This window comes from Enhydra lutris, unplaced genomic scaffold, assembly GCF_002288905.1.
Source record: "Enhydra lutris kenyoni isolate GAN:26980312 unplaced genomic scaffold, ASM228890v2 scaffoldscaffold62, whole genome shotgun sequence".
Taxonomy (NCBI): domain Eukaryota; kingdom Metazoa; phylum Chordata; class Mammalia; order Carnivora; family Mustelidae; genus Enhydra; species Enhydra lutris.
Genome location: NW_019154146.1, coordinates 10,937,181 through 10,962,424, shown reverse-complemented (window position 1 = coordinate 10,962,424; position 25,244 = coordinate 10,937,181). Strand labels below are relative to the sequence as shown.

The 25,244-nt window shown below is 43.8% G+C and overlaps 1 protein-coding gene across 1 annotated transcript in view; it reads left to right on the top strand.

Annotated features, from left to right (window-relative positions):
• Positions 1-78: 78 nt before the first annotated feature.
• Positions 79-25,244, top strand: part of LOC111158721 (AT-rich interaction domain 1B) — a 441,226-nt gene continuing 416,060 nt past the window's right edge. Inside the window, 1 exon segment of the mRNA XM_022520948.1 lies at positions 79-1,765. Coding sequence (XP_022376656.1) covers positions 92-1,765 — 1,674 coding nt within the window. The 5' untranslated portion in view covers positions 79-91.

The following is a 25,244-nucleotide window of genomic DNA, read 5'->3' as shown; positions in this document are numbered from 1 at the left end:
GCGGCGGGCGCCCCCCGGGCCGCGGCCGGCGCCCGGGGCCCGGGACCTGGAGGCGGGGGCGCGCGGCGCGGCGGCGGCGGCACCGGGACCCATGCTGGGGGGCGGCGGCGACGGCGGCGGCCTGAATAATGTGCACCACCACCCCCTGCACCCCCGTCACGAACTGAACATGGCCCATAACGCGAGCACGGCGGCCGCCGCCGCCAGCACGAACAGCGCCAAGAGCGGCGGCTCCGAGGCGGCTCTCAAGGAGGGTGGAAGCGCCGCCGCGCTGTCCTCCTCCTCCTCCGCGGCGGCGGCGGCGTCCTCCTCTTCCTCCTCGTCGGGCCCGGGCTCGGTTATGGAGACGGGGCTGCTCCCCAACCACAAACTGAAAACCGTTGGCGAAGCCCCCGCCGCACCGCCCCACCAGCAGCACCACCACCACCACCATGCCCACCACCACCACCACCATGCCCACCACCTCCACCACCACCACCACGCACTACAGCAGCAGCTAAACCAGTTCCAGCAGCAGCAGCAGCAGCAGCAGCAGCAACAGCAGCAGCAGCAGCAGCAGCAGCAGCAACAGCAGCAGCAGCAACATCCCATTTCCAACAACAACAGCCTCGGCGGCGCGGGCGGCGGCGCGACTCAGCCGGGTCCCGACATGGAGCAGCCGCAACATGGAGGCGCCAAGGACAGTGCCGCGGGCAGCCAGGCCGACCCCCCGGGCCAGCCTCTGCTGAGCAAGCCGGGCGACGAGGACGACGCGCCGCCCAAGATGGGGGAGCCGGCGGGCGGCCGGTTCGAGCACCCGGGCCTGGGCGCCCTGGGCGCGCAGCAGTCGCCGGTCGCCGTGCCCGGGGGCGGCGGCGGCGGTGGCGGCGGCGGCAGCGGCCCGGCCGCCGTCTCGGAGTTTAATAATTACTATGGCAGCGCTGCCCCTGCTAGCGGCGGCCCCGGCGGCCGCACTGGGCCTTGCTTTGATCAACATGGCGGACAACAAAGCCCCGGGATGGGGATGATGCACTCCGCCTCAGCCGCCGCCGGAGCCCCCAACAGCATGGACCCCCTGCAGAACTCCCACGAAGGGTACCCCAACAGCCAGTACAACCATTATCCGGGCTACAGCAGGCCCAGCGCGGGCGGCGGCGGCGGCGGCGGCGGCGGCGGCGGCGGAGGAGGAGGAGGAGGAGGAGGAGGAGGCAGCGGAGGAGGAGGAGGAGGAGGAGGAGCAGGAGCGGGAGCTGTGGCGGCGGCGGCCGCGGCGGCGGCGGCAGCAGCAGCAGGAGGCGGCGGCGGCGGCGGCTATGGGGGCTCGTCCTCGGGGTACGGGGTGCTGAGCTCCCCCCGGCAGCAGGGCGGCGGCATGATGATGGGCCCCGGGGGCGGCGGGGCCGCGAGCCTCAGCAAGGCGGCCGCCGGCACAGCGGCTGGGGGCTTCCAGCGCTTCGCCGGGCAGAACCAGCACCCGTCGGGGGCCACTCCGACCCTCAACCAGCTGCTCACCTCGCCCAGCCCCATGATGAGGAGCTACGGCGGCAGCTACCCCGACTACAGCAGCCCCAGCGCGCCACCGCCGCCGCCGCCGTCGCAGCCCCAGTCCCAGGCGGCGGCGGCGGGGGCGGCGGCGGGCGGCCAGCAGGCGGCCGCGGGCATGGGCTTGGGCAAGGACATGGGCGCCCAGTACGCCGCTGCCAGCCCGGCCTGGGCGGCCGCGCAACAAAGGAGCCACCCGGCGATGAGCCCCGGCACCCCCGGCCCGACCATGGGCAGATCCCAGGTAACCCCCGCGCCGGCCGGGCCTGCTTCCGCCGCGGCGGCCTCGCCGCGCGCCTCGAGCCCTAGTTTCTTTCTTTCCGCGTACTTTTTCTGCGTCTTGTACTGGGGGGGAGGCGGGGGCGAGGCGCCCAAAGCCATTTTAACTCGCGGCTGCCTCCCTCGGAGGCTGGGGAGCGGGGGGCGTCCGACTGCGCGGCCCGGGGGCCTGGGGAAGAGTGTCGCGCCGAGGGCCGGGACGCGCGCTGGGATGGCCGGCCGCCGAACACCCCCGCCTCGCCACCCCACCCCGGGCTCGGAGCCGCGCGTCCGGAGCCGGGGACTGCGCCTCGAGCGAGCGGTGTGGGCGCCGGGGACGGCTCGGGCGGCTTTTGTAACCGAATCGGCGCTCCCGGCCGGTACGGTCTGGGGAGGGATATTGACCCGGTCTTCTCGGTTAGCGCCAACAATAAGCCTTAACGGGGAAAAGAATGAGGAACTTTGTCCTACCTCCTACCACACCGCGTTCCCTCTTAGCCTGCAAGGTGAAGGCAGGAAAAATAGGTTAGCTTTGTGGCAACCGAGTGTGTTTTTCGTAGTTCTTCCCCGGCTATTCAGACATACTCGATGCGAGCTTTGGGTTGGAATGCTTCGTAGCAAAAATAATACCCCAATTTACAACGACGTGGAGGTAAAATATTCTAAAAGAAATCGATTCATTCCTAGGAATAGCCAGGAAATCCATTATTTGGCTTACAGGCTACTTGAAAGGAGTCACCTTCAACAGATAGGCTATGTTAAAGGGACGCATTCCAGTTAAATTGAACTTATTTTGATCATAGATCAGGCATACATTTTATTCAGCAAGTCCAGGAAAATAGCAGACCAGTGAAAATTGATCTTTTTGGATCGGATTTATTTGAATTTTCTTTAATTTGCTGTCACCCAGGTCCTACAGCGTTATTAGGAAGTGTCCTGCACTCTTGCTGTTTCTTGCTCGTAGGCTGAGCCTAAAGACTGACTTGATCTCCTTTGCAAGGTTTGGAATTTGAATTGTGGAGGTAAACTGGCTGTAATAGTCTCCAGACAGCTGCCTCTGAGTTGACATCTAATCTGCCATCTGATTGGCTCCCCTCTCACCATTGGGCATTTAGCACTGCTGATGTAAATAGAAGTGCTGAGCAGTACAGTCACAAAAATTCTTGCCACAAATAATAACTGAGCTCTATTACAAGCAGATGTAAGGTTGAATATTATTTAAAGCTTAAGTTATTATGAATCATAGTTATTAATAAGAGGATTAAATACTGAAAACGTTATGCTGGTGTCCAGTACACTGGGCATTTACAAAATGAGATCTTTGGCAATCCTAACGTGGACATGCATCTATCACGGACTTTGAATGTAGGATGAGGATATGGCAATTGAAAAATAATTAAGCCAAGAATTTTACCAGTTTTTGGATTTGTAAAGCTTTTGTGAAAGTGCCCTTTACAGATTAAACTGTGCAAGAAATGAATTGTCAGCCCACGTAGTTTAAAATTAAAAATTATGGCGTTAAAATTTTCCAGGTTCTGAGATGCAACAGTTTCTTCCAGTGATACTTAATGAGCTTTATAAGATTAAAGCTGTATTTCTAGTAATATGTGTTTTAACAGTTCTCAGTGTTTTAAGATGTTTGTGGATGAGGAATTTTAGTTAAATTGATGTAATGGTTAAAAATCACAAAGTGAGGAAACTAATTTTGTATACAACAGTCAGGGAAAAATGGATAGTCTTGTGAAATACTAAGAATTATTTTATATTTGCTTCTGGTTTGGAAATATAGAAATGCTCTAGGATTTTTTTTTTTTTTTTTCTCGATTATTTTGTTCGGTTCGGTGATGTGAGCCTTATTTGAAGTGCTTACACAGGTATTAGGGAAACTATCACATGCAAGCTGTGCTGGGTGTGCTTTTCCCAACTAATCTTTCTCTCAGTAGACATCTTAAATGCTGTGAAAGTTTTTAAAATTCTAATTTGTTAGGAATTAACAGTGGTTGTAATACATGTTTTTACTCAGCTTATTTATTTTAGCAAGGTATATTTTAATAACAACCATATCTTAGAGGAGAGACATGTCAGACTGAATACAGGACTGAATTTAGCAAGATAATCACGTGAATCCCTAGCTGAGGACATTAGTGTCCACTACTTTTAAATCTTTAGTTACTGGAGTTTTACTTTTAATGAAAATATATTTTTCTACTCTTGGTAGAAAATTTGTGATATCAATTTTTATCTTTGATTCACACAAGTAAAAACACAGAGAAGCCTTGTGTAAATAAACCCATGTAATTAATTTTAAAAACGTTTACTTTGTCTGCTTTCTTTTAAAGGGATAGTTTAAAATTCACGTCTTTGTAAACTAGAACGGAAGGATGATAGAGGCAGATGTATTATGTAGGTCTTTGTTACTTTACAGTATTATTTCTTAATGGTACCAATCATTTTAAGTATTTTGTTTTCTTGGAATGAGAGTGAATCCATTATGTCCTCAGTGTGACCCTTGGGAATAGGTTTTTTATTTTTGAGGGGGAAGAAAAATGCCGGGCATATGACCTAGATTCACAGATTTCTTTTAGGTACTTTGTCGTGTAACGTGTGGAATGTGTCTTTTTTATATTTTTCCTTTTTGGAAGGCTAGTTTTTATTTAGTATTTGTTAGGATAATTATAAGAAATAGTTATTTGTCCAAAATATTAAATTACTATGTAATTATAGGCCATAAAGTACTGTTAAATCACGTTGTTAAATGATGAAATTTTCTTGTGGCTTTAGCACATTTAGTTTCATTTTTGATTTTAGGAATGGTTTATATTGGGTGGCAAATGTTTTTATATTGGAAATAAAATATATGTGTATATTGTATTGGGGGGTCTTTTTAAAAAGTGAAATAAGCCATTTTATGATACAGTTTGTTACTGGGTTTTTGTAAGATAAAGGAGGTAGAGCAGTCTCAAATGGAGTACTGAGGTCTACTCACGGAGCATAGATTTTATAATGTCTGCATTTGTGCTGAATTCCATTTATTTTATTTTAGCCTTAGTTTTATAGAATATAATACAATGTAATTTAAAAAAAAAGCCTTATTTACCATTAAAAGAAGCTACTAAGCTGGCTTACAAAGCAGGAAGTTACAGACTGGTTCCTGATTACCTTAAAATTTGTATAAGATACATTATAGCATAACATCATTCCCCACTAACCCTCCCAATGAAATTTTAGCCTATCTGATGTTGTAAATCTTGTAAAGAAATTATTGTGCCCTAAATTGATATATTTGCTGAGATATAGCTGGCTGGCTGGCTGCTCTGTCGTCAGAGAAGGTAGAATTGGCAACTGTGGTTATAGAAAAGGCCTATCATTAAAAAAAAAAAAAAAGTAACAAAAGTGTTTAAGAGTTTTCTGTTTTCCTAGGTTACCTGGAATGAAATTACACATACTTTTTTTTTTTTTTTTTTTTTTTTTTTTTTTTGCGTATCCTTATTTCTGTGTACTTACTTTTAACATTTTCTTTCTTTTTTTTTTTTTTGTAACTACTCTTTAAGACAGTTATCACTTAAACTTATGTTTATATTAATACAACATTGTTAAGTATGTTCTAGGAAACATCATATTCTTACCTTGGGTCTGTAGTGAGAAACCTAAATCCTCTTTTATCTTTGGTTTTGCTTTTTATCTATATTTAGGAATGAATTTTTGGTAGGGCTTTTTCTACTTGTTTCATTTTTCCCCAGCATCATATTGTATCAGAAGTATCACAAGTGTATTGTGGAGATGGAAATAATCCAAGTCACCCTTAGACACTTACACTAATGTACTTTTCCTCTAAATAGCATGTTCTTTCATTAGGATTGACAGAATAACATCTTCACTCTGGTATGAAAATAGTATTAATTCTGGTTTGAGGACCAGTTCTGAAAATGTAAGACCATGTGGAGAAAGATTCATAAATTTGGTAGTTTTATCAGACACATATTTAAAGAAAACAGGTGTAAGAGAATGGGGTCGAATTTAAGTTCTATTTCTTATTCATGGACTTTATCACTATATAATTTGGGGCACAATGTAGCTTAAATGGCTTCAGTAGATAGATACCAACATGATAGGCAAACTGAAAAGATGATCATTTCATTTATTTATACCCTTTTCTTTCATAGGAAGAGAGTAGTTTGATTTAAAATTTGTTGGGGGGGGGTCCTCAGAAATTGTATTTACTTTGAAGACTGATTTGGACATGTAAATTTTGGCTGTATTGTATTGGGAACTGTATAAGCATTTGCCCAGTGCCCTAAATTTGGAGGTTTTTCTCATTACAAGAATGGCACTGCTCAGTTAAAGGATCTGTGTACTTTGATCCATCACTGAGGAAAAGGAACTAATAATTCACTTGTGTCACTTTCATTTTGGCCTGTGTGTAGATTTGTAAATTTGAGGGTTATATTTATATTTGAAAGAGCTGTTGTGTATCACTTAAGACAACAGATTTATGGGGGCTCACAAGGAATGTTAATAAAACTCAAATTCCTTTTTTTTTTTTTTTTTTGCAGTAATTAGATTTTCAAAATGGTTGTTAAAAATGTTTTATGACATTTTATAACACTGTTTATACTTATGGGCCACTTCCACATCTAGGCCTCTTTGGAATGGGATAGGTATTGGTCTCCGGCCTTTTCCAAGGTGTTCTTTCTTCATCTGGAGATTCGTGCAGACTCTCTGTGGATACGTGAAGTAGAGCCACGTACTCGCTGTGTGTGTGTGTGTACATGTGTGTGTGTGCATGCGTGTGTGCTGGAGGCCGAGGCATCCCTATTTGAGTTCTCCGTGTTTCTGAGGGGTCAAGTAAGAACCAGGTACAACTGCTTATCCCCCAAGGATATATATCATATATCATAGATGTAGAACTGTCACGCAATATTGCTTTTCACAGTTTGGAGGTTATTTATACAAGACTAAGTGGCTCTTTTTGACTTAGTTGGGTGATAGAATTAATTTTGATCTAAAAACTTGGTATACGTTAGTGACTTTTTCTTTTAGAATTTTGGTGGAAAGAAAATGATACAGGTATTGGTACTGAGGTATCCTTAAGTATCCCCTTCTTTTGTCTTAGGCTAACCTAGGAACGGATGGAATTGTTGATATATGCACACTGGAGTTTTAACCTAAACAGTTCACCCTAATTGAGAGACTGAGTGACTTTATTAGAGTAAAATATGGGCTTCCACAGTAAGTTTTCAGCAAACATGTTCTGTTTTCAAAGGCTTTAACTTGGAGTAATTCTAAGAAAACGATTTCCCTAGATTTACTTATTTGAATAGGATCCAATAGGCAGTTTTCAAACCCACTTCTGAATGGATCAGTGCCAAGAATATTAGAAGGCTACTGAGTTTGACAGATGAACTAATGATGAAATTAATTTGTTCTTTGAATGATATTTATTGCTCGGAAAAAGACCAAAGCTCTAAAATCTCAAGCGTATCCGGTTTACCAATAGACACTCTTATTTTAGGTAGGTGGCAGCAGAACCTGGGCGAGATCTGTCAGAGCAGGCAGTTCCTTTGAATTCAACAAGATGCAGCTCCTCCCCGTCTTCTGGAGGATGCTCTTCTCAGCATCGTGTTTGGGCCTTGATGAAGGGTGAAACTTGAGAATCAGACAAGTCATTACTTATTAGGTGACTCTGGAAGGGAAGCCATATTTGATGAAATCCAGAAGAAAATCCTAGACCACATTTTTAAAAATATGGGAGGCCAAAAGAATTACATATACTTTTTAAAAATTATGATAACATATAGATAACATAAAATTTACCATTTAAACCATTTTTAGGTGTTCCAGTCATTGCCATGAAGGCCACTCATGCTGATGTGCAACCATCACCCCATCCATTTCCAGAATTTTTCATCTTCCCAACCGAAATAAAAAGTTTCTTCATGTCAGATCTTCATATTGTTAGTTATTAACGTGTATTGCAAGCAAAATAATCTTTCTAGAGCCAGCAGTCTTGCTGCTTCATAGTTGGATGGTAAACCCTTCCTCAGATGTTCCCTTGCAGCACTCATGCTGTGTGTATGTGTGTGTGTGTGTGTGTTTACGCCACTACTTCCTTCCACTTCTAACTTGGGGGTGATCTTCTTCCTAGGTTTGGTCTGTTTGGAAATGTGTTTTGTGTAGGTTAGTTGTTTCACTGTCAGGTCATTAAAAGTTTAAAAGCAGCTTTCTGAAGACTTTCTGTTTAAAGGTTTGGAATACTTTGTTGAGAAAAACGTGGTACTTGGTTAGATAATAAGACATGAAAATGAACTGTTAGCATGATCATTTCCCCCCTTTGCTTCTGTCATCTTTTGCATGTTAGCCTCTTTTCAGCACTGGTTTTATCTTTCTAATATTAGTGGAAATCATTTACAATGTTAATTTTTTTCCAGTTTTGTGTTAAGTTTTGGGCCATCCCAGCTCCCCAAGCCTGAGCAAACATCCATGTGATGCTGTGTCTTTTTCCATAGTGTTCTGGGCCCCAAATTTGTGCTCCCCCTTAGGTTTTTAATTAGTAGTCCTCTGCAAAATTGCAGAAATTCTTTGTCTGTGGAAAAATTCCTAAATTAAGATGATCGGTCTTTTAATTAAATTTAGAGGCAGCTGCAAAGGGATGCTTCTTGGATCCTGGCTAGTCTTAGAAACAGGCTATTCTGTATGTAAAATTTGGAATTGTGTTTTAGCGGCCCTTGCTGCTGCTGTGTAGTTAGATCTTTAGACGATCAGTTGTGTACCTTAACACTGAAGTCCACAGAGGACACAGAAATTGAACTGTGATTTAAGGAAGCAGCAGTGATCTCTTACGGGGTAAGCATTTAGCATTTGTGTATGCTCTGAGGTGTAGGCTAGCTAAGTATCTGCTCCGGGTGATCAGTTGGCAAATGTTCATTGAGCACCCATTTTTGTCATCAGCCCTGTGCCGGCCGCTGCCGGTGGCTGGGGTCTGGGGACCGCTGCTGCCGCCCCTGTGCGCAGCGGAGGGAGACATGCTGCCACACCCGGCTCCCCCTGAACCTGGGCCTGGCATGTTGGGCATCGTTGACTTAGAACTGGCTCATTTAAACAAAGTGCAGATCGCAGCCATGTGGGTCAGCAGTCTGTCCGCCTGCTTTTTGGGTGGGAGAGAGTGGATTTTGGCAAAACAAATAATTGTAGATTGTTGTGATATGGTTGATGTGAGCTAGTGACTCTTTTCCTTTTCTACCAATCAATTACGGGCTTAGTGCCACAGCAAAATAAAGATCCCACTACAAAGAATAATAGCTAAAAGAAGAAAAATATAATCACTTTGAAATTTATATAGAATGGTCCTTTTTCTTTTTCTCAGTTTTCTATGTTACATAGGCTCTTGGAGAAAAGTTAAAACAGTCTGCTCAGATTTAGGAAGATACTTGGATTGCTGGAGTATTTTTGGTAACTGTTTAGATAATGTATGCTGGCTGAGGAGTAAATTCAGCTACTGCTTCTGGGTCCTGAAATAAACCTTTCAGAAAGCGAGGCATTGATGATTAGTGGAGGCTGTTCCAGAATTCTTAGTCTCTCCTGTTTCTTTTTGTGCTGAGCATCTTAGAAGTTAAACCACTCACTGTACTTCATAGCCTTATTTTGAAATGACTGGTAATTCTAAAATTTGTCTAGAATGTGGCATCTAATTTCTGAAAATTTAAGAAGCAAATTTTAAGATCCCGGGACCATATATTTATATATATCAAGCTCTAACCCCGTTTTAATATCCTTTAAATTTTCTGCTTTCAGTATGTAATTTTTATAATAAATTGACTTTACCCAATGAATTATAAATGACCTTGGAATTAGAAATGTAAAACATTGCTACTGCTGAGCAAGAATCTGTCTGAAGAAGCAGGCATATTTCTAGGGGAGCTGGTATGTTTGTTGTATATTAGTTTATTTCTGTGATTATGAGGATTTATGAGAGAATGCGAATATATTACAAGGCATCCTGACGTAATGGAAAGATCGTGGGCTTCGAGTTGGTAAGACTTTGATTCACTTGTAGGCTTGAGTGCCCATTTTCTCTGAGATGCGGCCGAGGCTCAGTTTCCTGACATGAAATTTTGCCTGCTGAGCAGGGCTGTCACGGAAGTCATGCCTGCAAATCCTGCGCCATTGTTACGTGGTCCCTCTTCTTTTCCCTCCAGTGTTCCCAGGGTATAGTGAGCCCCGAGTTCCTGTTCTCTGCCCGGCCTTGCTGCGCTTCAGGGTGTGGTCGCAGATAAGCCCCTGCCTCCATCAATTCGGTGACCCCAGTCCCTCCCAGCTGCAAAATCCTCTGCTGCTTTGAATTTTAAAAGATACAGTGCCTAATCAGCTATGCACCGCTGAACATCTTATTGAACTCTACTAGATCCTGGACATGTTCAGTGAATATAAACTGAGGCCTATGCAAATACACAGATTTTGTGGATACCACCGCAGTGTCCCTCACAAAAAATGTAGTTTTGTACAGATTGGCACTCTTGTAAGCAATTGCATGAATTGGTTTTGGTTGACCAGTGGAGCCCATGGCGGACTGATGTCGTTGAGTCTGAGCTGCTGCCTCACAGTGTCCCATCCTTAATAATAATCAGTAAATTCTGAGAATTATTCCTTTCTGATACTTTTTAGACCTTTCCACTTTCATGATCTACCCAAATGACTAGCTTTTTAGGGGAAGTACTTCTTGCAAAGGAACAAGTTTCAAAAAATTAAAACTAGCCTTTGGGATTCTGAGGGGTGGACTTTGGTCTCTGATTTCATGGTTAAGTAACTTACTTCTGCATCTGTTTCAACTTCACTGAATATGTGAGTCACACTTAGTCCTTAGCAAGATTATAATTTACATATCAGGGAGGCTTAGGGTTGCTGTGCAGTAGTCAAAGCTGCCCATGTCAAAGCTGAGCATGCCGAGGGCCTATCTCAAATATGTAGGCAGAGAGGAACAGGTTTTTTTTTTTTTTTTTTTTTCCTTGCTTCCTCTTGTTAATGCTGAGATTTATAAAAGTATCAGGGACAAAATTTAATTCTATTATGAACAAATACTTACTCTGAGCACCACTTGGTGCTTAAGATACAAAGAGTAAATATAACATATGATCCATAATTTTCCCTGGTGAATTATCATAGACTCCTGGAGTTTTACAAAGTGGAAATTAAAATGAATGGCTACATTATTCTCCTGCAGTTCTGTGCAGAAAGACTATATCCCTCAAAGTGCATCATCTAAGAACTGTTTGAAGAGTAGTTGATAATGTATCCAAACTGAAAATTTCCTTATGAATATATTATACATCTCCAACAACAGTTTCAAGGTAATCTGTTCAGTTAGTGTTTCATGGTCTTATGTGGAAGGTCACTGTGCTCGCAGATTGTTCTTAGGTGCTGTGACATTGATGAGAAAGGGATCTTAATTTGGATTTTGTTTTGGGTATCCTATGGGGATTTTTCAGCGAAAGCAATGACTTTATAGTGTCATTAGCATGAAGGATTTAGAATTCAGTTCATTTGGGGCGCTGGGTAGCTCAGTCGTTAAGCATCTGCCTTTGGTTCAGGTCATGATCCTGGGGTCCTGGGATCGAGTCGTGCATCAGGCTCCCTGTTCAGTGGGTACCCTGCTTCTCCTTCTCCTCCTGCCCATGCTTTCTGTCACACACACACCCTCTCTCTCTCAAATAAATAAATAAAATCTTGTAAAAAAAAAAAAAAAAGAATTCATTACCTTCACTGTATTGAACAATCTCCTCCTCCTGTGTGTTAGGGCTTTAGGGGTATAGCAAGAACCAAGGCATCAGGCAGACGTTTGTGGAAGAGCCTCCTGTGCGCCTCGTACTGTGGTGGATGATGAATTCCTCGGTGACAAGGACATGGACCTTGATGGATTGACAGTGCAGTGACTAAGGACTAGTAAATGTGCTACACAGTACAGTGTTACTGGTTCAGTGGGAGAAGTCCTGATGTTAGTGGGACATCCCGCAGAGATGAGCTCGAGGTGGGGGGAGAAGTAAGAAGGCTCTGCGCACCAACTAAGGTTGAACAAGCTGAGACCTGGTTAATGAGAGATGTTAACTGAGTTAACCAAGTGAGGAGGCCTGGAGATGGAAGCAGAGGGGGGCAAAGGCAGGAGCCAGCAGGTTACAGAACCTGGAAGACTGGACGTTGACTACCTGTGTGACCTAGGGCAAATGACTGCACCTGCCTGAGGTTCGAAGTTACCTTCTGTCCAAAGAGATGGGAAAGAAGACTTAACCCATGGAATTGTTTCAGGAAGTACACTTGATAGAGTGCTGACGTACTTACTACCTGGCAAGGAAGGGGCTGTTTTCAAAAAGTAACAACAGATTGTATTTTGTCTTGGGCAAGCAATGAAGATGAGTTAGATATGGTTCTGTATTAGTTAATTTAACAAGTTAATTTAACAAGTTAATTTAACAGCCTGTTATTCTTTCCTCTCGGAACAAATGGGTTAACATTTGAAGGTTATTTCTAGTCCAGACAGTGTCAGTTCTTTATTGCCTGATGTGTCTGTACCTTGCCAAGTGTTTAGGGAAAGTGAGTGATGGGGCAGTTGATGACATTTTAGAAAATTTCATTTTAGAAAAATGTCTGCTGTCATTTGCTAGTCTCTTTACAGTCATATTTTTTTAAATGGTAAGGAAAAATAAAGTCAGATCGATAATTGGGGTGTTTAATTTCACCATCATCAACATTTAGTGACCTTGGTATAGGGGCACTTTACCAGATAAAAAGATATCCAGGGAATCTTTGAAAATCGTTACACATTGTGTCGTTCATTGGTCAGTGTAGAGGAATATGCTTATATTACGCAGTGAATATTGGCGATTACAATAAATAAGATAGCTTGTGGAATATTTTTATTTTATCTACTATACCATTTAATTAGAAACATGGATTGAATAACTCTGGCCTCATGAGCAATTTAAATTTTGAATCAAAGGAAATTCGCAGTAGGCAGACAACTTGCAAATTGGTGAAATGGATCTTTTGCTTTTAATTAATTTTCTCCATGTGTTAAAGAAGTCGTTTATTAACTGGTGAAAAGTTTTAAAAATTGTAGTCACATTTGTTATGATTTTGCTGGGTTTGAAAGTCTTCCCTTTCCCGACTCTTGTTGCCAGCCCTTTTCATTTTCATTTGAGCAGAGAGAGCGCTCAGGAAGGTGCAGGTTACAGCAGGTTAGGAGTGTGCTTTGTGAGTCTTGGTTTCTCCCCTTGGTTTCTCCTCTTGGTGTACATTATGTGTGGCAAGACTTGGTTTTCCCTCCTCTACTGAGACGTTTGTCAGAAGTATGAGCACTTTAAAGCAGTAGCGTTTTACTTTTATTCAGCAATTAATTAGTGAAGATAGAACGTGAAAAGCAATTTTGTGTTTTGTCTTTTATTGTGCATTAAGTTCCTATAGTTTTCTGTATTGCTTTCCATATTAATGAGGAGGGAGAGAAGAATGGAGGAGAAGATGAATTTTATTTAAGACAGTTACATTCGGGTAACTTAAAGGAATGTGCTTTTTTAGTCTATAACTACCCTTTCCTGGTGTTTTATGGTTCTCTGAAGAAGTAATGCAAAGAAGTTATAATCAGCTGTTAAGATATTTGAGCCAACTGGTTGTCAATATGTTGAAGTCTTATTCTTGGTGCGTCTAGAAACTTCATAGAAATGCATTTTATGAAGAAGGAGGTGTACCAGCCTGGCTACACTGGTAAGGCTGAAATCTGGATTTGATTTGCATATGTGGTATTTTTTAGGGACTCGCAAAGTTTCACACATGAAATAAACTAGGTAGTGTGTGCAGCATCACATGATCAAAATATTTTTCCCCTTACTGCTGCCAGAAGCTATCTATTGCTTTTCAACAATCTTACTTGTTGGGCATCATGCCAAGATGTTTAAGACAACCCCTTACGTGAGCTGTTCCATTCTTAACCTCTTTGACTGAAGTGCCGTGACCTTCACATATGTAGATTAGCCATGTGCTCTGTGAATTGAAACTTGCTGCCTCAGGAAGAAAGGGTTTTTCTTTTTATTCCGCTGGGAATTTGACAGCCATTCATCCCTGACCTGGGCAGAGGTAATGCAAGGAAATTGGATTCAAATGGAACACGGACAGATAACACAGGGAGGCAGGCAAGCTTTCTACCTTGTGGAGGATGAAAATATCCTGCGGTATAGAGAATGTGCTGATGCGAAGGATCTGAAAAGCAACAGATAGCGAGAGAGATAGATAAATGCAGGCGTTTTGGAACAATGTCCTTTTAAGAAAGGAAATTGTCATTATGGGCATTTCTAATTAGCTTTGACGCTACTCTCGTTCTCCCTTTCTAACCCAAGTTTTTGAAATCTATTTTTGCATTTAAAAAAATTTCTTAACACCACTAGAGAATGAAATAACGGTAATATTATGGGCAAGCATGGACTTAACCTAGAGGAGTTTACATTTAACCTAGAGGAGTTTCTCAAAAGTGGAGGTCATTAGAAAGTTAGAGAGAGGACAGTATCACCTGTATCTAGAAGAATCAGCAAGTTTCTTTGTCTCTGTGCTCTACTTTTTTGAAGTGAATTGATACACAGAGTTTGAGTCACGTGAGAATTCTAAGTTTTGCAATGATTAATAAAAATAATGAACAAATATAATGAATTTTTGTATTTTTATTAGACAACTAGTTTTAAAGAATGTTTACCTTTGCTTTGTTGGTAAACATACTTGAAATTAAAGTAAAATTCAGTGTAAATACTAGTCGTGACACTTGATTAGGTTGATATGACAGAGTGTTGAGAAGGAAAGTTCTCATTATAAGAATAATGGGTCTGAAGTGGTACTCCAACTGGTTTCTTAGCAAAAGGACAGGATGATTAGGGCCGCCTCAAATTTATGAGTGCTTTCATGTGGCTTTCAGAGCTGAGCCTTTCCTGTGTACATCAGGGCTTGTGAAATATGGGTCAGGGCATCCGTTATGGGCTCTGTGGGAGGCGTTGTTGATACCCAGCCTATTCTGTGCGGTGCGAAAGAGGATGTGTGTGTGGGGAACGTGCTTTACGGATGGAGTAGGCTGAGAGGAGTGCGCAGTTATCCCTTGACTTGAGGAAGACTTGTTTCCTTCCATATGCAGACTAATAAAAAAGTTGGAGAGAGTATCTGGTGGTGGTCACGCAGCTGGTGAGGCCTTTCATGGATTTCCATTAACACGGTAGATATGAGGAGTGACGGTCCATAGATGGCGGGACGCGGGTCTTACCAGCTTGTTCACGTGCAGTTTGCAAAGATGGAGCAGCAAGTCTGTCCTCCCAGGGAGATAAGTGCAGGACTCAGGTGAGGAGGGGCCTGCGCCTGAGAAGACAGATTAGGAAAAGGAGCAAAGCAGGCTTGTGCTTCATGTCCGGATGGACAGGTGTGGAGTGGCCATCCTGGGACAGCGTGTAGCTGGGTACGGATGAGGCAGGAGAAAGGTAGTGAGTAAGCAGCCAAACCTTGAGGGATTTTTCTTATTTCTTTTTAAATGGTGGCCTGTAGTTTCATTTATTTATTTGACAGGGAGAGCACAAGCATAAGCAGGGGGAGGAGCAGAGGGAGAGGGAGAAGCAGGCTCCCCGCTGAACAGGGAGCCTGATGCAGGGCTCCCTCCCAGGACCCCGGGATCATGACTTGAGCTGAAGGCAGACGCTTAATTGACTGAGCCACCCAGGCGCCCTCCTAAATGGTGGCCTGTATGAAGACTGTTATATAGGGACATCAGCCTCTCCTTCTAGTCAGGTGTGATTGGTAAAAATATTACAAACACACTGCTTTCCGCTCTTGGGTTCCCAAATAAAGAGCTGCCCATTCAGAGGTAGAGTTTCAGAAGAGCCCTGAATACAAGTGATAGAAAAAAGCAATAACAGTAATAATAGCCCCCGTCGTTGAACACTTACCTGTGTGCTAGCACATTGCGTCATTAATTGCGGTCTTTCAACAGTCTTGCAAGGCAGTCTTCCAATTTTATGGACAAAGTAAACTGATAAAATTAAGAAGTTTGTTCAGTATCCAGATATGTTTGGTGTGAAAGCCTGTATTGTCTCCACAAAAGAAGTGGTTCTCAAATTGGTTGTACAGTGGAGTCACCCAGGGAAGTAGCCAGGGCCTTCGAGGCTCCCCACCCCCATTCCGGTGTCCTCAGGCTGTGGAATGGCCTGGATGTCCACTTTTCTCTTCCCACAGAGATTGGTTATTTATTTAAAAAAAAAATTTTTTTTTTTTAAGATTTTATTTATTTGTCAGAGAAACAGAGAGAGAGCATGGACAAGCAGGGGGAGCAGCAGACAGAGGGAGAAGCAGGCTCCCTCTGGGCGAGGAGCCCAATGCAGGACTCCATCCCAGGACCCTGGACCCAGGACCCCAGGATCATGACCTGAGCTGAAGGCAGATGCCCAACCCACTGTGGCACATAGGCGTCCCAGTTATTGATTTATTTAGCGGTACAATTTAAATAGACTTTTTTGTTGTTGTTAAGACGTGTAGAATTACATACTTATAATCAAGCTTTTACTATATTTTGGCTCCATAGTCATACCAGGCAAAGAAAAAAGAATCTGTGCTTCCAGGGCACAAAGGTGGCTATTGGATTTTTCCAATGCTCAGTGGTGTCACTGACCATTAATTTACATCCGCCTGTCAGAGGAAACTCTGTCCTAAAATCTGGGTCATTGCTTGGAGTTACCGAGAGAGGCTATGAAATAGTCTGCTGCTGTTTGAAGAGCAGCATAGGTTCTGTTCTGAGTTACTCACTCGTGGCTGTGACTGAAGTTTCTGTGACGAGGAGGTTAATGGACCAGGATCTAGAACAGTGTCTAGTCCATGGTACCCACTTACTAATAAACAGTTTTGATGGAGAATGGATGAATGGACTGGGCGGTGTCTTGGGGTCTCGAGTTACGTGTGTTATGAGCCCAGAAATCTTAAATCCAAGAATGTATGAAAAGAGAATGGGTATGGGAAGGGAGGACAGGTGACAGTCTGGGACCAGATTGGAGAGAAGGGAGAGCACAGGCAGCTGGAAGTGAGAATTCTAGAGTGAAAAACCAACAAACAGATTTAATACTCATCATGTGCCGGGCGTGAACTACTGTTGCGGCGAAAGTGGTAAGACAGAGTACCACCCCCCGCCCCAAATTGGCAGATCTTAAAATAATCGAGACGCTAATGCATGGTTACGAGAAGAAATGTAAGGTGGGAAAATCCTCCCAGTGCTTTGGCGAGGTCATTTCATGACATGCAGTCATGAGTATTTCTGTCTTTGCTGTTTTGCCACATGGCCATTCTGGAACCAGAGTCAGTGATATTGCGAGGATATTTAAAAAGCACTTGATCGGCGGACCCTGTCCAATCCCTGTTTGTTATTTATTTAGTGGCCAACTTCTAGGCAGACCTGGCCACAGAATGTTGGGACGTGTCCCAATACCCGTCCTTTTAGTCTTTCTCTTCCTAGTTCTAATGGGAAGGTATGATATTGGGAAATTTCCTTTGTGTGTTCCCAACTAGTCTTCTCTTTTGAAACTTGTCAATAAAACCACATCTCACACCTTTAAAGAAAACCATTTTGGCCCATAACCTTGTCATAGACATGCGGTGTAAGTTCCATTCTACTTAGTACTGTGGAGCGGGCTTCGGGGCGGGGGCAGCGTACTGGCTCCCTTCACGACTCTTTCCTGGGTGTTCAGCTTGTGTTTTTCCTCACATCCTGACTGCTCCCAAGTTTGAGGTTGAGAATATTTCTGAATGCCCTACCTCCAAAAGGCTATTTTTAGCTTAGAATGAAATGAAGGCTTTCCTGTCTCCTGTTTCCTATTTTCTAATACTACTTGATTTTGTTTCATTATTTAGAGTAATGGATCATTACTGAGTCATCAGGGGTTTATAGTTTCTGAAGTTAATGCTGACTGTGCCTAAGCCAGCTCAAGCAAATGAATTCACGATCTATTTCGAAGAACCCACAGGAAGAAAAAACCCCAAACTGATAACATGTGTTTTAGGCTGTAGCTCTTTGTCACCAGCATGTCCTTTTCTCTAAGACTGGATTCTTAATTTTGTTTGGTTCTTCAGGCTTATGAAGGGAATGCACATTTCCGATGTCTTAGCGGTCACGTTTTGATCTTATTCACTATGGTAAAAGGTATCGTCTTTTGCTTAGAAAGCTAACACCTGTCTGCCTGGGTTAGTACTTCCAGAAAGTTTCTGTTGTAACGTATCATTCATCCGGTGCAGGGTTTCCAGCAGCGCCAAGGTAACATTCTGAAACAGCTGAGAAAGCCTTCGGAAGATGACTGTCCCAGCGCTCAGGAACCCAAGTCTGTCAGAGAGGAAGAAAGCCATTCCCTCCCTTTTCAGGCATAGATGATAGTCATTTGGTTCTCCATGGTAACTTCCTTTTTTGCCATATTATCAGTACAAAGTGGAGGAGTGAGTCGAGCAGCTGTGGGCAGCAGGTGAGAAGTGGGGCCTCAGAGAAGCCGAAGGATGAGATGCGGCAAGTCGTGCCAGCCACGGGGAGGGAGCCAGCTGTGCTGGCTTGTCCTGGTGACCTTCTGGGGGAATCAGGTGAGAAACAGGCCAAGTCTTCCAGGCCTTGCTGTCTTTGGGAGCCTTGGACACCAATCTGGGAGGAGAAACCCTGAGGATAGTAATATGGGGACCTTTGGAGGGCTGTCTTCCATACCCTAAGAAACCTTGGGAAAGAAGAATGGAAAAGCGGGGTTGAGGGTCGTGGGAGACTTTGAGGCTGATGGCAGACACTGTGCTACTTTATGCTTGCCTCATTTAGCACATAGATATTCACATCTGGTCAGATGCTGATCTGTTTGCCTGCGGGCTGAGAGCTTGTATTTCAGGTGCTGGGGACACAGTGACGAATAAAGCGCAGCCCCTGCTTTCATAAGGCTTCCCTTCCCGTGACATTTAATCCCAAAGGTAGCAGAACGCCTCTCCGCATGGGGCTGACACCCTTTGTAGTCGGGATGAATGGTGGCATAGGGGACTCAAAAGAATTGGACACTTTCAAAACTGGTTATTTACTGATGAGGCCGTATACGAATAGGTAGTAAAAATTGCTTTCTAAAGGAACGATCGGGGTTATTTCTGTAGTCTCAGAAATGCTCAGCACACACCCATTGTGTCAGAGGACCGCAATGAAACGTAGCGTTTTTTTTTTTTTTTAAATATTTTATTTATTTGACAGAGAGAAATCACAAGTAGGCAGAGAGGCAGACAGAGAGAGAGGAGGAAGCAGGCTCCCCGCGGAGCAGAGAGCCCGATTTGGGGCTCGATCCCAGGACCCTGAGATCATGACCTGAGCTGAAGGCAGAGGCTTTAACCCACTGAGCCACCCAGGTGCCCCGAAACGTAGCGTTTTTATTCGTGGTGGTTGAAATGGCACATGGCAGCCGCAGCGCTGCCTTCATTTTGTCCTGGTTGAGAGGAGGAAGCGGGGCAAACGCAGAGCTCTCGGGCTGAGTCCATGGGGAGAAACCCGATGGTATTGTGACTCTCTGAAGGCGCTCACCTACTTTTGAATCATCCTGTGTATTTAGCGACAGGCTGTGGTTCTGGACACGTTGGGTTTGCGACGTGTTCCAGAGGGCTGGCTGGAGATGCTCCTGGGCGGCTGGAAAGTACAGGAGGGGGATTCGGGCCCAGTATAGCCAGATGGGATCTAGGCGTGAGGCTCTGGTGGAGGGTGGCGTCGTGAGGGGTGCTGAGCGGTACCCGGGAGCACTAACGTTGAAGGAGCGGAAGGGGAGCCAGCCAGAGAGCCAGAAAGGGAGATGGAAAGCATGGGCAGAGTCCCACAGAAGCGACGGGGGACGGAGGTTTCTGGAGGGGGGGACACGTGTAGCTGTGGGAGGCCCTGAGGAATGTTCAGGTCAGAGTGGGTGCTGAGGTCTTGTCATGTGCTCATTGATGAGCTTCGGGAGGACAGTCTGGAGGGAGGCAAGCCGCGGCGGGCTGTAGGGTGACCATGAGGTGAGAAAGAGGCTTCCAGATGGTAGGAAGAGGAGGGCCGGGGTTTGTTTTGTTTTGTTTTGTTTTTAAATTTTATTTAACTGGGAGAGGGGTGGAGAGTTGGGTTTGCTGCGTTGCCTTCTTTGTGCCCAGGCCCCTGTGCCCCCTGCTCCCTCAACGCCAGTGGCCCTCTCCCTCTGCTGTTGGACTGGGCTCCGCCTGCGTGGAGACCGGAAGGGCCCTTTCTCTTGTGTCCCCAGTGTCGGATGCAGTGTCTGGCACCCGGTGGGACCCAGTAGACGGTCGTTGAGGGGCCACACATGTTACATGAGGTCCCTCATTTAGTCCTCGCAAGCCCTCGTATGTGACTGGAGGGGACCCATGTGCTTTGAGCAAGGCCAGCAAGTGATGGCCCCACGAGTAAGTCTGGGTCAGATTAACTCCAGTGCCTCTGCTGCCTGGGTCTTTGTAAAGGGTGGAGGATACACATATAGTCTGTAGGCCGAGGGGAAGGAGTTGCATTTTTGTGAAGATTACTTACAGACATTTCCACTGCCGTGGGAACATGGCCCCTCCGGGCCAGTAGTCTCAGCCTGGGCAGTGGTCAGCAGGGGTAGAAGCTGTTACACACCTGTCCGTTACAAACTTGTGTTTGGGAGCTGGCGTTCAGGGTTAACCTCCACAAGTTCTGAAAACGTTTGCTCTGTGTGTGTAAGTTAATCTTTGATGTTAAACTCGTCAGGCATGTGTGGATTTTCTGCTGTGTATTTGTAGAGAAACCATTCTTTAAATTACAACTTGCTACCCGTCCCCTTTCCCTCATGGTACCTGGAACCTCAAAAGGAAATCACTTGTTTTTCCATTGTACTGAAATGCGAAGTTTTGAGAAATTAGTGATATAAAATACTTTCTTGAACAGCTACTAGGTGTCAGGCGGTGCTAAGAACCGCTTGTCACGAATGAGGTACTGCCATCGTACCCATCTCACAGACGAGTGAGTGAAGGCACAGTCTGGATGAGCCGACGGAGAGTATCTAGGTGACCCCTCGGCCTTCTCAGAGGCGCTGCGTTTGCTCGCAGTGGTGTGTGGTCTGAGCAGTTAGATGAGTGCTCTGCATTTCTGTTGTGGAAGCTGCTACTTAATAGCAGGTTTTTTTTTTTCTTTCTTACTTACATTCACATCATTTGATATTCTACGAGGATATTGGAAACGTCAGTGTAGAAAAATATCCCTTTCCCATAGATGGTATATTATTTGCTTAGACATGGAAGATAGAATCTTGTAAGAAGCCGCACAGTAGGGGGGTACGTACAGCGCACCCCCCCCAGTGGGCTAGAGGGGAGTCCTTCCCTTCTCTAGTCCTAGGAGAGGTGGCCCTAAGGCAGACTCCCCTTCTGGTCAGGACCCACGCCTTTCTTAGACGTGTCTCTTCTGCCCCTTTTGCTCTGCCAGTTAGGAAGCAGTTTTGAACCAAAATGCATTTCTTTTTTGATGAGAACGTGAAGGGGATTTTTATACTTGGTTTACTTTCTATTACCATTCCACCTTCCTAAAGAGGAAACTCTTCGTCCTGATACAGAATGTGACCGAAGGATGATTTTCCAGCAGGAAGAAAGCTTTGTTAGCATCAAGTTACAGTGTCGAACTGCTCTGTCCAGTATGGTAGCCAGCAGGCACATGTGGCTGTTTAAGTTAAAATTAATTACGATTACATAAAATTAAAAATGCAGTTGTGCAGTGTGCTAGCCACATTTTAAGTGCTTAGAAGCACACTTGCAGCACGGAATAGAACGTTCCCGTTGTTGCAGGACGTGTTATTGGACAGTGCTGCTCTAGACACTGGTTGCATCTTGTAATTTTGAAAACGCTTTAAAATGTACGATTACTATGCACTGCTCTTAGTGCAGAATGTGCGCTCCTCGAGCTTTGGGTGGCCATAAGTAGGACTGAACCTCAATTTTGAATATAATCTTTGTTACCAACAGTACGACTGTATTGTGATTATCCAAGATTAAAAATTGATGGGGAAAAAACCAATAAAAGAATATTATAAGCAAGAATTTCTTTCTCTATTTCGGACTGCTTTGTCCAAGCTTTTCTGCCATGTCATCTGAGGATTGTAGGAACAGAGAGGGCGTCTAGGTTGTCCACTGTTTTTAGGAGGAGAGAAGTTGCTGCTGCTATTTGGAACTGAGCATGGGGAAGGCTGTTTTACTTGATTTTGTTTTATATCCACTGAAAATAAATGTAAGACTGGTTAGTGTTTTTGTTTTTTCTTTCTGAAATGTTTGAAGGAAAGTACTTGATTTCTGTCTGTGTCACAGTTTGAACTTTAACCAGTGGTTTGGTAGTTGGAATAGGTTATGCATTTTGCTGCGGAAAAAAATCGAATTGCTTTCTCAAGGTTGACTAAAATGTTTTAACTCTTCATAGCAAATGAGGCGTGAAACAAATTGTCAAAAGGATGGAGACAAAGTTATTGCAGCACGGAATGTTTAACGGGCTGGTGATGTTCTACCGGAGGTGTGAGCCGAGCAGATAAATGTGTAAACGGCACCTTTCTCCTTTTCCCCTGCCCGATTTTTCACAGCTTGTCTTCACGAGAGGACCTAAATCTATGTCAGAAAAATCACAGCCCTTCTGAAAGTGTTAGATTATAGTGTTGCTATGAGGAATAATTAAGAAGTACTATAGGCAATGGATTAGGAGAAATAAACTTCCTGTTTGCAAACATTTTACTGCACATCATCATTAGATGAAGCAAAAATAAATTTTTAGTGTTTCTGGAAGCTTGATTATGTGTAAAGTATGTCACTGCTTCTTTATGCCCATATACTCCTCTGTTCATTTGCTGTGCATCGTTCTACTCAGAATAATACCCTTTTTAGGATTTAGGATTTTAGGATTTAGGAATAATAATGCTTGAGCAGAAAGATAATGGAGTGTTTAAATCATGGACTTTTTACTTCTAAAATAGCAAATGTTAATTCAGGGACTGACTAGAGGTTTAATAGGTGGCGCTTTATATTTTTGGCTGCTCCTTCCTTCACTTTCATTTCGAGGCCTCTCTTTAGGGTTTTAGAATTTATTAAGATACAGCAAATAGAAGGTTACAGCTCTCCCAGCCCACTGGGGCTTTTAATTTCAAACATAGATCATAGAATGGCCAAAATAGATGTGCCATAGAGAGTGTGAGGGAGAAGTATGAAATAAATAAAGGGAAAGATTATGCATTGGCCTTCTTTTTCTGGGGCTAAGTATAAGTTACTTTTTATATTTGTAAGTATTTTTAGCATCTTACAAGCAAAGGGGTATATGAATATATGTGTATATATGTTTATGAGAACATGTCTTGGGTTGTATTTATATATGTGTATACGTATTTAATAGGCAAGCAGCATCTCATCACACTGATCCGAGGGTGTTACTTCTCCATCTTTCCATCTCCTTGTTACTTCTAATGGGTGTATGTGTGACTATGACCACTTTTTTCTTTCTTTCTTTCTTTTTTTTTTTTTACTTAACCACTTTAATGATAGGTATATATAGGGATTAGAATAAATTGATTATACAGTTTCCAAGCAACCATGTTTTATTGGGCTGACTCCAGGATGCAGAGATGATTGAGGTTGTATGTGCGTGTGTGTGATTTTTATGCATTTATTTAAGCCTTTCAATGAAGATTGAAGAGCTAGCATTTTATTTATGGAATACAGTCTACATTTACAAATTTATCTAACAGAAATGCATGTATATTTCCTGTGAGTTTTCACATACAGAGGGGTAATGGATCTAGCAAAGATTGTAGTAGATGCTACTTGTCTTTTTAAGAGGGAACCAAAATATTTTCCTTCCCTTCCTTTCCATTTGCTCTTATCTTTGAGCTACCTTATCTCTGTCTTCTGTCATCTTCATCCCTCTGTGTGCATAGCCGTCTGGTCCTTACCTAAACTTACTTTGTTTCTGCTTTTATGTATGCTTCCCTCCACCCCCCACCCTTCAAGTGAATCCGCCTTTTGTTTTCATGGTGTGCTTTTTCTTGCTTTCATTTTGTCGTCTTTTTATTTCTCTTCCTTTTCTTGATCCAGTTCTTTCTGTCCCTCCTCAGCTGCTCACACTGAGTGGATCCATTTATAAGCTTCAAATTCCATATCCTGCCCTAAGTGGGCATTCATACAGGATTTTTCTTAGGTGTCTGTGGTTACCTTTTGCTAATGTGTTTTTTACATTCATTCATTCATTATCAGAGAGAGAGAGAGAGAGAGAGAGAGAGAGAGAGAGAATGCGCCTGCACAAGCAGGCAGAGTGGCAGGCAGAGGGAGAGGGAGAAGCAGACTCCCCGCTGAACAAGGAGCCCTATGTGGAATTTGATCCCAGGACCCTGGGATCATGATCTGAGCCTAAGGCAGCGGCTTAACCAACTGAGCTACCCAGGCGTCCTTTGTCAGTATGTCTTAAAAATTTGACCCTTTTGATCTCTTCATGTCCCTGTTTTTTTTTTTTTTTTTTTTTCTCTTCCCAAAACTAAGTTTTAAAGATTAGGCAGTATTACTAATTGGCAGTATTTGTAAAGAGACGTTTAATTAGAGCAGGAGTTTAACAAATGCAAACATCTTGCTCAAGTTCTGTACTTTACCTACTGATCTTTGACTGTTTAACTAATAATTGCTTATTATAAGTATGTATTTGTTTGCTTATATTACCCAGGCTGGGACAAACCTCCTGCAGCTTACCCTGAGTCTGGTTCCTCTTAGGCAGGTGCTTATTCTGGAGCCTGGTCGTGGCTCCTTGGATTTGAATTTTAAGGCAGATTTAGCATACACACTTAACTTACCTGCCTCTTGCTGGGCAGCCTGCCTAGTGGGAGGAGGACTAGGCAGAATAATCCCATGAGTAAGGTGTTCAGTTTGAATACCCAGCTCTGCCACTTGTTATTTGTGAAATGGCGATAAGGTACCCAAGTGCCGGGTTGTTTTGCAGAGTAAAAGAGACAGTCTGTGTAAGCATATGGAGAGTGCTTTCCTGGGATTGACTGCTGCTCTCCCCATTGCCATTACAGCGAAGGAGGTGTACGCTTCGCTCAGGGGCAGATAGCACTTTGCCTAGAGGACTACTCTGCTGTTAGAGGGCTACTGGGAACAAATTGTTTTCATTCAAAGGCCACCTTTCCTTTTATTTTCTTTCTTTTCCACTAGTGGAGGGAAGAAAAAAACAGAAGAGTTACATACAAACTTTGAAACCTTGTGATGTGATTGTTTTCCAATTAGAAAGCTCATTTCTAATTTACATTATGGTCACTTTGCCTCTATCACGTGCACTAAATTGGGTTCAGTGCTGGGCCCTAATACCTTAACCATAAACCTTGTTGTTTCTGTGTCCTTACCAGTAAAATGGGGATTAAATGAACTGTCAGGAGAGTATACTGCCTGGGTCCTCAGTAAATGTC